This window comes from Phyllostomus hastatus, unplaced genomic scaffold, assembly GCF_019186645.2.
Source record: "Phyllostomus hastatus isolate PE091 unplaced genomic scaffold, TTU_PhHast_1.1 phas_contig_17, whole genome shotgun sequence".
NCBI classification, from domain to species: Eukaryota; Metazoa; Chordata; class Mammalia; order Chiroptera; family Phyllostomidae; genus Phyllostomus; species Phyllostomus hastatus.
In genome coordinates, this window is record NW_025333664.1 from 35,875,307 (window position 1) to 35,889,545 (window position 14,239).

At 39.6% G+C, this 14,239-nt stretch overlaps 2 protein-coding genes across 2 annotated transcripts in view; one reads left to right on the plus strand and one right to left on the minus strand.

The window, feature by feature from the left end:
- The window catches only part of MACROD2 (mono-ADP ribosylhydrolase 2), a 2,133,612-nt gene that overhangs the window by 2,086,084 nt on the left and 33,289 nt on the right, over positions 1–14,239 (plus strand). The gene's annotated exons all lie outside the window — the stretch shown is intronic.
- CUNH1orf131 (chromosome unknown C1orf131 homolog) lies at positions 410–1,232 on the minus strand. Its single transcript, XM_045833095.1, is given in 4 exon segments — positions 410–848; positions 850–949; positions 952–1,085; positions 1,087–1,232. Coding segments are annotated over 4 exon segments (819 nt in total).

The window sequence follows — 14,239 nt, forward strand, 5'->3', positions numbered from 1 at the left end:
GAAACTGCTTTTCCCACAAAATAACTGCCAAATTATCACATCCTTAGTTTTTTCATGATATAGTAACATTCAATTATTTTTATAAAATTAAATGTCACTTTAAAGCTAAACATTAGCAGTTACAAATTAGTAAATTTATGAATAATCACATATGACCAAATGCACAAAACACCAGTAAAATTGAAAGTCATATGAACCTTGCTGGAGAAAATTAAACATTCTAATAGGTTTACTTTTTATTCACACTGCATGTGATTGGACCAACATGGTTACCACCATCAAACGAACTTCAGCAACCAGAAGTTTTATCACTTGTTTGAGTTTTTTCCCCTAAAAAAGCAGCTTATGAAATAAGAAATAAATAAGAACAGTCTGGAAGTATTGCATGGGTCTTGTTCCTCTCTTTAGTTCATAAAGCATTTAATTTAGCCACTTGGGAAGAATGTATTTTCTTGATATCAACTTGGCTCAGAATCAATGTCCCATTTTTCAGTTTTCCAACCTGTCCAATCCATCCACTTGACAAAATACTGGAAGCTGATTTGTTCTTTTTGGATTTCCTGTCTTTCTGCCCTTTCTTCTTCTTTTTCTTGAAAATATCTGTGTCCTGGGCCATTCTCTTTTCTTCTTTCTTTGCTGCCTTTTTCCTTTGATCTGCTGCTGGGAGGCTGAGCACACAACATAACCATGAGTTCCCAGCCAGGACTCATTCCTCTCCTTTTCCATAACCCATGATCCCAAACCTGTGTACCTCCCACCACACTTTTTCTAAGTTAATTTCTTGTGTATTCACATCTTCCTCAAGTATACTAGTTTTGGTCTTTGTGTTCTCATCTTAATCCAGCTCCTGTCTTCTTAGTTCTGCTGTGGAATTCCACCACTGCTACTTGCTCCCTGCTGTTCTTCAGGGAAGAGAGATGCTGCAGTAGGAGAGCACCAATGAGATCACAGCAGGGGCACACTGCAGCTCTTCTCTCAGCCTCTGAGAAGCTGAGAAACTGGAAGTGCTCTTCCTCTGGCCTCTTACAAGAGAACTAGGTGGGGGATCTGGCTCTACCCCCAGCACTGCTAGAATCCCCACATTGCTTCTTCTTATCCCTTTTCTTTCTGATCATTTTCTGTTCTGCTTCGTTTTCTGTCTCTCCAAAGATGTAGAGGTTCCAGGACACAGTGTCCAGAAGCTGAGAGGAAGGAGGCAAGCAGGAATCCAGACCCTGCTCCCAAGCCACCATGGGATAGGACTTTCAGAGACAACCCAGTGTCCACTGGGAGGCTGGCACACGGCACCCCTGCCTCCAATTCTGACTCCCAAATCTTATCTTATTCCTGATACTCCAGGAGTATCCCCACGAAATCCAGATTTACCTCCTTAGAGTTTATTGTCTCACCACAGCTGAGGGGATCTTTTTACAAAATAAGAATAAAAAGTCTCACTCCTCAAAATTCTCCAATGATTCCCAATGTAATCCCAAATCTATACAGCAGCTCATGTGATATTGACCCACTGTCCCTTCCCCCCAGGTTTTTTCTCTTATGTCAGTTTCTCTTCATTCACTCATGTCCTTTTTCTCCCCCAAACATGTAAGCATGCCCTTGCTTCAAGCCATTTGTACTTTTGCCCTTTTATTTGAAATGCTCACTCACATATACATTTAGATAAAAGTACTTCAATTTCAAGGGCTTTTTCTGTTTTGTAGCTGCCAAATCTTCAACAAGTAGAACAGTGTCTGACACTTAGTTGATGCACAATATATGATTATTGAGTGATTGAACTATGCTCACTAGAAATCAATTTTTGATGATGTTGCATGTAAAGAATATTGTGGTATAATATGATCTCTGCAAAACTGGTTGAATTTCTGGAACTAAGATAATACGACTTAGGTACTGAATCACTGCATTAGAATACACTTCAAACGTTTTGCCTCTGTCAGTGTCTCCAACAACATCTTATTTCTTTCTCTGAACAGGCCCAGTGCATCCGAGCCTTTGGTCCGTTTTGTTGGATGCGCCTTCTGGGGGGAAGTGTCTGTTCATGTATCTTTACATGGGTGACTCCTCACTCCAGGCTTGTTTCGAAGCTGCCTTCTTGGTGAAACCTTCCCCAGTTACTCAAACTAAATAACTCTCCTTAGTTGTGTATCTACTGTCTTATCACACCAAATTCTTTTATTTTTTTCTCGGGGCATGTTTCCAGATAGCAAACACATGTTATTTCCACCACTATATTGCCAGAGGTTCACCTCATATGACACATAGTGGGCACTCACAAAATATTTGGTGGATGAATGAATATCATTACCCTAACTGCCAAGATTGTAAGATCTGTGGCCCCCAGACAGCACTGGCTACATGGTGCTGAAATTATATATCTGTAAGTCTGTCTTCCACAGAATCTGTGAGAACCTCTGCAACAGGTAAAATGTTTAATTTTCGGTTACTTCCCAGTCATTTCCCACAGCTCCTGGCACTTAGTGGCACTCCATAGATGTTTGCTGAACTAACGTGAAGCAACAGAAAAGCTACACAAATTTTTCATCAAGTTTATTTCATTTCAAAGATAGAGAATACAAATCACAGAGAGTAAAATATTGCAAAGTAAATATTATGAGATGGTCAAGGGAAGCCACATGAGAAGAATACACAAAAGAGTTAAGACGTGGAAAAATTAAGTGCCTGGAATTAGCTCTCATAGGAAAAAGAAATGTGACAATGAGATCATCAATTCAGGTGCTCATTTCAGAGCAATGCCAAGCTTCTGGTGTTATAAATTTACATGGTCTTTTTTTTTCTAGGCTAAAATATATTGTTATTGCTGTGCTATGTTTAATGGTTCCTGTAAGTCATCTTTTTGATTAGCCAAGCACAGTCCTTTCAGAAGCTATTCTAAACTTTCCCCAATTCTCTTATTTTTTTCTTTAAACACTTTCTCCTCACAGGTAGTCCTATCTTTCACTTTTCTGAGAAAATCAAGATCACTGAAGAGGAAATCCCTTAACCTTCTATCTTTTCTACCCAAAATATCTTTCGTCCAACACATGTTTCTCTTCTTTCTCTTCTGTCTTTGCATAATAGCTATATTTTTCCTTTCCAAAAATTAACCTTAACATTGCATCATGGTCCCTTATCCTTTTTGTGTGTGTGTCAAACAATGCCTTGTCTCCTCAATCATTCCCAATATACCAACATTACATACAGCTTTCTTTCTAGAAGTTCCTTCCCTTTGGTATTCCAAAATACACAGGTCTTTCCTGTCTTAGCAAAACAGTGATGTCTATTGTTGTCCACTTCTCCCCATCAAGTTCATATTATTCTTTGTGGCTAGATGTCTTATATGCATGACTTACTATCTATGTTCTTCTACAGTATACTCCATCCATTATAACAAAGTTCTATTCATTCTTTAGGTCTTGGCTCTGTTCACATGGAACTCTCATGCTCCAAATGTGAATACCAAACATGGCTTTCTACATTTCATATTTGGTGGCCTTTTCCCAGTGTTGACTCTGCCGGGCTGTTATGCAGCATTCATTCCATAAGCTTCCTTTGACTTTGCTTTAAAAAAAAAAAAAGATTGTATTTATTTATTTATTTATTTTTAGAGAGAGAGGGAAGGAGAGAGAAAGAGGGGGAAAGAAACACCAATGTGTGGTTGTTTCTCACACGTCCCCAACTCAGGACCTGGCCTACAACCCAGTCATGTGACCTGACTGGGAACCAATCTGGCAAACCTTTGGTTTACAAGCTAACACTCAATGCACTGAGCTGCAGCAGCTACAACACTTTCCTTGACTTTGAAGTATGATGAATGCACCTGATTTTACTTTGACACTATCTCTGAATTACTTTTATTTTCTAATTGGGGACAATATCCCAAGGCCTTATACTCTTTTTTATTGAAAAAGTTTTCCTTGAGAGTTTGTTCATTTTTATGGATTAAGTAAAACAATAAATCAATTTCCAAGATTACTGAGTACATTCTAAAGGTCAGACAATGTTTGGGCATCATGTATCAAAATTTGAATGATTAATCGAAATAGAGCACCAGACTAGTTGGCTAAACATGAGTCAAATATAAATATGGTTTTACTGGGATGCAAATAGGGTCAAAATTTTTTTATAGGGCTAAAAAGAGAAACAAAATTAAAAAAAAGTTTAAAAAGAACAAAATTACTTAGAAGAGTGAGTAGCCATCCTGATGGAAGTGATGTCTAAGCGACTAGAGTTAGTTAATTTGGGGTGGGTGAATGCTGCATGGAAGGGATCAGCAGGTGCAAAAGTCTACAGGAGAAGACCAATGGCACATACATCCTTTTATTCACATTGGCTGGGCACTTGAGTGTTTACTGACACATCAGCATGATGACTAACAATTATTTCTTAAGTTTATTTCATGTGGGGCTTCAGATATTGTAAGGATAGTAAATAAAATTTCTAGTTATGTACAAGCCCGTGGTCTAATGGGAAAAAGGCCAAATGAGTAATCATTGTAAGCCCACTGTGAAAGGGAAGAGCAAATCCTGGGATGAGGCCAAGAAAGAGGGCAAGATAAGCCAAGTCTTCAAACCACACTTACACTTCTTCCAATTATGATAAAAATGACCATCCTACCAAGTAGACATAGTACTGTCAATCATACACATTATTGCATTTTCTAATATATCTTTTCTACAAGTGCTACCTGTGTTAATTTGAGTAAGTGAACTACAGAAACAAATAGACTCCAAATCTCAGTAACTTGAGAAAAGTATATTTATTACTCATTTCATATTCCAAAATGGTTCTGAGGTGGGAGAAGGCTTATCCACACAGTCATTCAGTAAGCCAGGATAATTTGTTCTTATTTGTCTTGTAATTGCATTTCTCAGGGTTTTGGTATCCAAAATGCAGTTCTTTGCTCAGCAGCATCTGCAGCATTTGATAACTTGTTAAAAATTCAAATCCTTGGGCTCACTGTAGACTGGCTGAAGCAAAGTCTCTGACTCTGCGACCTGGAAACATGTGTTCAATGAGATATGTCTGTAATTCCCAAGTTTGAGAACTACTGCCAAGTTCTGGCTGAGGAGGGCCACACAGTAGGGTTGTTAATGACTAGTCCCAGAAGTAGTATATATGGCTTCTGCCCACAGTCCATTGGCTGTGACTCAGTCCCGAGGCCCTGCCTACCTATTTAAGAAGCTGGGACATATAGTCTAACTCTATACCCAGGAATAAAAGACCTCCTCCCCTAACTGTTTTTCCTACTTCTTGTGTCTCCCCCTCAAATTCATTTTCCCCTCAGTAGTCAGACTAATATTCCTAAAAGGTGCATCTGTTGGGCCACTTCTTGACTAAAATTTACATTGGCTCACAGCCTCTGAAAGACAGGTCTTAGCATTCCAAAGACTGCAGCCTCTCTGGCCTCATGGCTGGCCAATCTCCCTTGAACTCTAAACTCCAGCTGTCCTGAATTGCTATGAGAACAACTGGCTAGTCCTCTTATGAGCCACATGCCTTCTTCTCTGGGCCATGGTACCTGTTGCTCTTCCCATGCTCTCCTCCTCCTGGCCTCTCCCATTCATCCTACAGGACTCAGCTGGGATGTGACTTGTTCCAGGAGTATCTCGCTGAAACCACTCCCTATCTCTCCTTCAGAACTGGGTTAGATGCCTTCTACTAACCCAGGATAATTCTTATCACTTTGAATTTCAATCACATAAGTCTCTAGCTACACAGGTGGCAAACACAAGGCCCACAGGCCAAATTCAACCCTCCACCTTGTTTTATACAGCCTGACACCTTGTTTCTACCCAGCAGCAGTACTGAGCTCCTTGCCCCTAGTTAAGGAGTAGTTACATTTATACAGTCCTAAAATTACTTTCGGCCCTTTGAAGAAGACTGCAAGGTTGAGGTGGCACCTGGTGAAAATGAGTTTGACACCCCTGCTCCAACATCTTACACAGAGTTGTCTCCTTGTTGCCCATAAAGATATGGTGTGTGGTAGATCCTGAGTGAATGTCTGCCAAGTAATTAATTCAAAGTTGTTTAATAGATGCTCAGTGGGCACTTATATATGAGAATGTTAATTGTGTATCCTACTTTGGCTAGAATTGTTATTAAGTCCAATATTATTATTCTTTCTTTTCCTCAATTAAGTACTGCACCTAAACTATAGCCAAGACCTTCAGCTCTGAATACAAGGGGGCTGACACATACAACTGAGATCGGGTTGAAGTAAACCCATTCCCATCACCGGAAAAGTTAACTCAAAGCCATGCTGTGGTCAGGGTCAGCCCATCTTTTCATGGACAGTCCACATATGTCTATCCTATGTGAATTTACACATGTAATTTACATAATAAATAAAATAAGGAAGCTCTGTGTTTGAACCTCAAATTACATTGTTTAGAAAACAGAAAACAATGCTTACTGGTGCTGGTAGGACAAAGAAGATCTCTCAGTAGCTTAATTATCAGATGAATCAGTTCCCCATCGCTGTCAATGCTTCTGCCATGACTCATTCAGATGGAGTAATTTTCAATTAAAAATGTTAAACTCAGGATGTTCTCTTAAAAAGATACGGCAGCACCCTTCATACAGATTTAAAAATAAGTAGCATTAGCCTCTGAAAGTTAAAATAATTCCTATGCGCAGAACATAAGCAGAAGCAACTATTTCTGCCCCCTGGGTCCCCCTTGCCTGTGCTCCTTATTCCCTCTTTCTCCCCTCTTTCTCTTTCTCCTGTCTCCTCAGTCTTCAAGCATGACTACTGTTCCCATTTCAAAAAAACAGTCATGTCAGTTGGGTTATCCATGAAGTAGACATGTAGATGGAGTTAGGAACAAAGGTTTATTGAGGAATATGGTATGTGAAAGTCAAAGAGATGAGGCAGAGTTTTGTAGGGGAGTTAAAGGGGTGATGGCAACACATGTCCAGAACCATACAACTAGTAGATGGCCAAGCCTGAAACCTGCAAACCTGGTTCCAGAATTCAGGTGCGTAACCACTGTGTGTACTGCCTGTGTTTTCTCCTGCCCTGAGAGATTATGCATTTTATTGCTACTCATATCATAATTTTTCATAATTATTTATCATGGGCCAAACACTTCACTAAGTTTCCTATTATATCCATCACCTATCTGTGAGGTAGACATTACTCTCTGTCTTTTATATGTTAGAAACCTGAATCTCAGTGTGGTTAAATAACATGTCCAGAATCATCTAGCAATTATGTAGCAAAATCAGAATTCACACTTCAAACTCATGCTCTCAGCCCTGATTACATGTTTTTTGTAATGCTGTCATTGCCTTGGAGTTGGGATAGAGTTTCATTCATCTTTGTAATCACATAACCTAACAAACTATAGACATTGAGTAAGAATTTGCTGAATGAATGAATGAATGAATAATGTGCTTTTCCAGAATTTCTATTAAATTATAGAATTGTGCTCATCAAAAAGAAAAATGAGTCAAAGAAACAAAAAGAATTGTGATCATTTTTAAAAGAGTATATTCTTGAGATAATACTATTCCCATTATTTCAGTTTTCTCTTTAAAAATATTAGCAATAGCTTTTATGCTATAAATAAAATTCCTAACAATTAATACATTAAGCACACATATTAGAAAAGGTCCTCAAAGATGCAATTTTCTCCTATAGGACACTGAGATAGGTGAGTATGATTTTAGATCTTGCTTTTAGTTATTTGCTTGTGAAATCAGTCAATAAACAGCTGATTCTCAAAGTTCCATGTCCACAGGAATCACTGGAGAAGCTTATTAAAATAAGTTGCCGGGACCCACCAACCATGTATTCTTATTCAGTAGATTTGATACAAACCCCAGAAATCTGCATTTTATAATAATATCCAAGTGAGTCCAGTATATAGACAGTCCATGGACCACATTTGAAAAAACTCAATTTGATCACTGGGGCTGCCATCAGCTAATAAAATCTCTCTGTCACATGTGAGAAATCTTAAAAAAACATATAGCTTTTTCAAAAGATAAAATCACTACTGAAATAAAACTATTTGATGTCCATTATTTCCTATAATGACTTTTTGAACAGTATGGAAAATCCTGAGACCCATGTATGTACCAGCTTAACTTAATTGGATCAGGGTGAACAGAACATTTCACAACTATTTAATACATTATACTGATTTGGGGGAGAAGAGCTAATGACTCATTTTTCATATTTAATATGTTTATGTCATCCCAGCAGAGCTTTCTTTTTCCATTAATAGTATGTCATTGAAATAACAATGGCTTCAATCATGAGAATTACTCATCTACTCAATATCACTGAGAAAGAAAAAATTACAAAATGGAATCTTCAATATAGGACAACAAAGAGCTACACACTCAGGTGAGATTAAAGGAGAAATAGGGGACAGTGCCTTAGTTTGTGTCCCTTCAAAAGCAGATCCTGATCCAGGCCTTGTGTTCAGGTAGTTTATTTGAGAGATGTCCCCAGGAAGCACAAAGGAGGTTATGGGGCAATGAGACAGGGAAGGGAAGGCAACCAATGAAGCATGATAGATACAGAGAGATCTGATCAGATCACTGGGGAGAGGTAGGGAGGGTCTGTAGGAGTTTGCTGAGGCAACAGTGAACACTCTAAGAAAGGATTGCCTGAGAAGCTAGCTGAATGCCTCCAGAGCACATGGAATTATGGGCAAGAAGATGTGAAGTAAAAGGAAAGCTCTCCGATGGGCAGGCTTGGGCTGGTTCTGGCTCTTGGCTTCTTCTTCCTGGAGGTTTCCTGGATGATTGTGCTGCAGCTGCCTGAGGACAGACAGTATTTAGTATGGGAAGGAACTCCAGGCACAGACTAGGACTGGTCTGGCCTGGCAGAGGGTGGCAGGTTTATTCTTTGGGTGTTCTAGAGGGGATAACCTCTGAGGCAGAAGGCTGCCACTCTTCCGAAATTGCGAAGCTTCTGTATCTATTGTTTTGGTTTATAAACTAACCCTACAGAAGTAAAATTATTAAAGATAACAGGAGCGGTGATAGGAGAACTCAGGTGTTAAAGAGTTTAACCTTAATTGATAGGCTTAGGTGATTAAAGCTGTAACTAAAGAGTTAAGGAGTTTAGTCTTAATAGATAGGCCTAAGTGACTAATTAAAAAGCTGTTATTTCAAAATTGTAAAGATTTTGAATAGACTCTGAAATCTTTGCCTCTGGAATGTTGCCTAGAGGGTGGTGGCAGGCAGCAGGACCCCAACTGAGCAGATTGCGGCTGTGAGCAAAGGGTTTAGTCCCACTGAGGACCCTTTTAGGCACTGTGTAGAAGCTCATTCGAATTGCTGCACAGGGGGATAGGGAAGCTGGGGGATTATCAAATGACTCCCTTTCCTCATTGGTTGAGGGTTGACTCCAAGTGTGTTAAATCCCCAGCACATTTTGAAGAGCAGTTAAGTGATTTTCAAACATCCATGTGCACAGGACTCCTGGGCTGGACCAGCTATCCTGGCACTTCTAGTGGAGAAGCAGGGAGATGCAGGCCCTGGAGTGGGGAGCTGTTAAAGTACATGGGGTACCACCTACTGCAGCTGCAGGGGAACTCAGAGCCAGCCTCAACATTATGGCCCAGGAACCAACAGCTGCTCCAAAAACCTGGGAAACTTCAATGTCTTACATTTGGCATTGATAGAAGAAAATTAAAACATATCTCCCTTAAAAAGTTGAATTACAAACTGTTGATAATCATGTAGGTCTGTGTCCTGAATTCATGCCCCAGTGTGGTCCATAGAAAACCCACACAGGGAATTTAATTTAAGTGATCTCTGGTTCGTAATGCTGTCTAGTGACTAACAAGTAAATGCAAATCCTCTGTCTGAACTTGGCTTTAATACAGGTTAATAGCAAATGTAAGGCCATTGACTGTGCAATTCATCTCAAGTTCCTAAATGTTAACATGAGAGAAAAAAGTGTCCTCAAGTTTATAGGAAATACTGGTAATAATTTAGTCACAAAACAGACACCACCTTCTTACATAAGAAAACCTTAAGGAGCACTATTTTCCCTCCTGGATCCACACACGTGCACTTGGTGTGTGTTCACCCACATTACACCTCTAAAGAAGTCTTTTTATAAAGGAGCACACTTATGGTATATGAGAACCTGTCTCCTTCCTTTCTCCAAGTTACAATCACACAAGTAGTCTGTTTTCAGTTGAAGTCAGCCAAACTGCTACCAGATTAAGTGCAACAGAAGCAGAAAACTAAAATTTGATAGCAGCTTTTAATATAACTCTTTCCATTTACCCAAAGGAAACCACAGGACAGGGGAAATGTTCCTGGTCCTAGCACATTATTTTCAACTTTCAAAAAAATTTTACAAGCAAAAATGTCTATATAATTCTATAAAAAGAAAGAAATTAAACTCTTGTTTTTTTCTTCTTTAAAAAGTCTGGTCTTCAAGGTTTGACTTGACAATCACATAGAGACTGGTATACAACATTTTTAGAAAGCATTGTGTCCTGAGATCAATAAATCAAAATTGGATTGTCTCCTCCTCAAAAGTGAATTGTTATCTTGCTGAAAAGGTTATGTGACAAGCTCTCTGGTTTTTTAAAATACATGAACAAAAAAAGGATTAGGATTTCTCTGGCTGAAAGGAAAAATTCTGGGTGTTACTTTTTTTTATTATGCGAGAGTTTTCTGAACTGTCTCCTAGAACAAGAGAGTAAATGTGAAGAGATAAAGCAGGTGCAAGGCCCATTATTTAGTGACGTCAGAGCTTATTTTCTCACTGGAGGCACTGTTTCCACACAGAGAATAAAGTCAGCTTGGAAACTACAGAAGTAGCTATGACAGTCTGAGAAATGAGGCAAAAAGGCAGCCAAACAGATGGCTAGGGATTTCTCAGTTATAAAAATTCTGCAACAAGAAAGAGATTCATGACTATGGGAAAGACCAGGGTATCTAGAGATACCAGCAGTCAAGACAAAAGCTAAATTCAGCAGTTGGAAGTCTATCAAGCTATGAAGCAACAGGCCAGTAAGATGCTCAGCACACAGAGGTTTAGAAAGGGTACTGAGCACCCCAGTGATGTCAGCACCAGAGGCCAGTGTTACAGCATAAATCCAGGAAGGAACCTGAGGCCTGGCATGGCAGACCCAACCACTGTCCATTGACCACCCTTACTCTTGGGGATCCCCAATCCTCTGGTGCCCAAGGAGGCAATGGAATCTTGCTTTATTTTTAGAATCTTTTCCCTGGGTGCGGTACCAAAACATCATGTACTTCTAACCCCAGTGGTAAGAGTTCCAGAGTGGCATAAATTTGGTTTTTCAGATTAAAGGGGCTAGAATGAGGTCATCTTCAAGAGGAGAATCTAACTAAGCTTTTACTCTAAAATACTATCTGACAGCAAAGCATGGTCTGTGTTACAGAGCCCTGAAGACTCTGTGGGAGGGGATAGCCTTGGGTGCTACCATTTCTATTGAGCCTGCTGCCAATGACCACCAGGAAGCCCCAGGCATTGGACTGGACAGGACTTACTCTCTTCATTTGAGTCAGTTTGTGCTAGTTGCACTCTGCCCAAGCTGTCATAGGGATACAGAAGGCATTCAAGTCCATTGCTTTCAAATGGATTAAGGTTGACCAAGCAGACCTATGAAAAAAGATTCTGGGCGACTTCTGAAATTCCATTCCCATTTCAGCTGCCTTCATAGGCCTCTCTCTCACCACGGTTGCTAGTATTGGGTGATATAGTACAAACAGCTCAGAAGTGAAGTTAGGACTCTTAGCTCCAACCTCATTGCTGGGGGCCTGGGACAGCCACATCACTTCTCTGGAGACCAGTGTCCACTTCTGTGAAGGGCTGAAGGGCTTTGGTTGGACTGCAATATGGTCAAGGAACTTTTTTTTATTATTTCTTGAGAAAAGCAGTCTTATTCAGACAACAAAAGACAATAGTAACCTACAACCTGAAAGGGGAAGAAAGCCCCTAGACAGAGAGGTTTGGTAAATATAACATTAACTTCCACAGGTAACTTAGAATTCTCTTTAGTAAAAAGCTTCTGGCTGAGTTGAATGTCTAGTGATGTAGCCTCATCAGTCTTGTGTGTGTGTGTGTGTGTGTGTGTGTGTGTGTGTGTGTGTGTGTGTGTGTTTGCTCTGGTAGGAATAAACTCTCTGAAGGCAGAAAAATGATTAACTTCAGAGATGTTCAAAGATTAAGATCCTGGTATCTGTAATAGGGCTTTGTGAAGAAAAGCTGAATGGAAATGAACTTTCATTTAAAACCAGGAGTGTTTGAAAACTTTTCTTAGTAGGAAAATTCTATCAGTTTTCTTTGAATCAAAATGGTGTTGAGGGACCAAGACCAGAAATGGAATAGCTTAGCAGAACTAATCACACTTACTTCCAGTTCAAAGCCCACAGATGACGGTGGTTCTATAAATCTGCTTAGTATTTCTTGGATGCAGCTTTCTTCCTGTGTATAGATTTCTAGTACTTTCACCATGGACAAAGATGATGCACTAGATTTTATTAAATGTTCAGAATAAATTATGCTTTTTAAGGAAAATGTAACATACAAAGAGGGAAAATATAGTGGAAATAATTGAAGAACCTATTATTTAAAATGTATAGGATTAAATTATTCTTTGGTTAAAGAGCTATATACAAAATCATGCAGGATTTCAACCCAAGCAGTCAAAAGTACATTATTTCAGGAATTTTAAGAGTATAATCAAGTTGGTGAGAATCCAGCTTTGGTTATTTCTAGCAGTAAGTTTCTTCCTTATGAAAGATTCCACATAAAGAACCATTGAAAAGCCCAAAGCTGCCCCACTGTGGCTCCTTACATAGTTAAAACCCTATTAGAGTGAAAGAATCAAGAGACTCCTGTGGGAAAAAAAAATACATATCTCTGTGTTCACTGGGCCCCTGCTGTGTACAGATTTATCTGGTTGCTGTAGAGAGACAAAAGCCACAAAGGGTGTGCGATGGTATGTGGGGGAGTTTGAGAGACACCCAATTTGTATTGTTCCTGCTGAAAAGTCTGTGATCTGAGACCAGCTCTGGCAGCCCCCAGCTGAGAAGGGCCTCCTTGTAGTCTTCATTCCTACCAGGCCCTAAAGGAGATGGGGAATGCATAATGAAGTTGAATGAGAATTAGATGCTTAATTGGGGCATAGAGGAAGAAAAGAAAAAGTCAGACATGTAGAATGTGATCAGAAGCCTGCTCAGTTAAGCCTAACGTGACAACACCTGAGAAGGCTTCAATAGCTGTGATCACATACAGAGGGGCTGGAACAGCCTTTTAGATTTCTGTGGGAGCAGTACAACCAGAAAGGCAGGATCAAGAAAGACAAAAAGGGCCCAAGGTAGTCAAGTTGAAGATGCTAAACTGGGTCCTCCACATGTTTTATACACGAAAAAAATATATTTCTACCTGTCCACATACTTGGTATGAGTGCAGAACAGTTGCAACTGACTGTCATCCAGCTCCAGCTTACACATCATCTCCGTTTCCTGCAAAATTTTTCTTCACCTGCATTGGAAAAGGTGAATCACCGAATCCTTTGTCCCTCCACAGTTACTGGTTCAAACCATGGCCCTTGTCACTTGGCTTGTGTGTGGTTAGTGCTTTCTCTCTCTCTCTCTCTCTCACACACACACATACACATGTGCACAAACACAGAGACACTAGCTTGCAAACTCCATGAAGGCAGCAATATGATTCATTAATTTTGTATCCAATCATACATCATTCTCAGAGTGACTACATAGAGGCTCATTATCTGGTTAAACATAAAATAAGAATTAATGTATATTGGGATCCATGCCCACCACCAGCTACCACCACTGCCTTTCATTTCCTACTAAGGACAGCTTCTGATTGTGATTAGGGTAAAATATTCCCAATTAATACATGAAGATGGGTGTTTCCATGGAAAGGATGTTTTGTAGAAACTTAAAACTTTTCCACCAGTACAATCCTGTCAGCTTAATCATTCATTATTTGACTTTGGAGAGGAAGCCATGGGCATATGTGTATGGTGTTTGTCACAGTTATAAAGAGAGGTAGAGTGATCAAGTAGAAACTTTAGCATTGGGTTTTTGTTTTGTTTTGTTTTGTTTTTGGTGGGGAAATGGATTATATAATGGACAGATGGTTTGCAATATGAATTAAATGTAAATCAACTATATCAGTCTGCTCAGGCTGGCATAACAAAATGTAGTAGAGTAGGTGGCTTAAACAATGGAAATTTATTGTCTTACAGTTCCAGAAGCTGGGAAG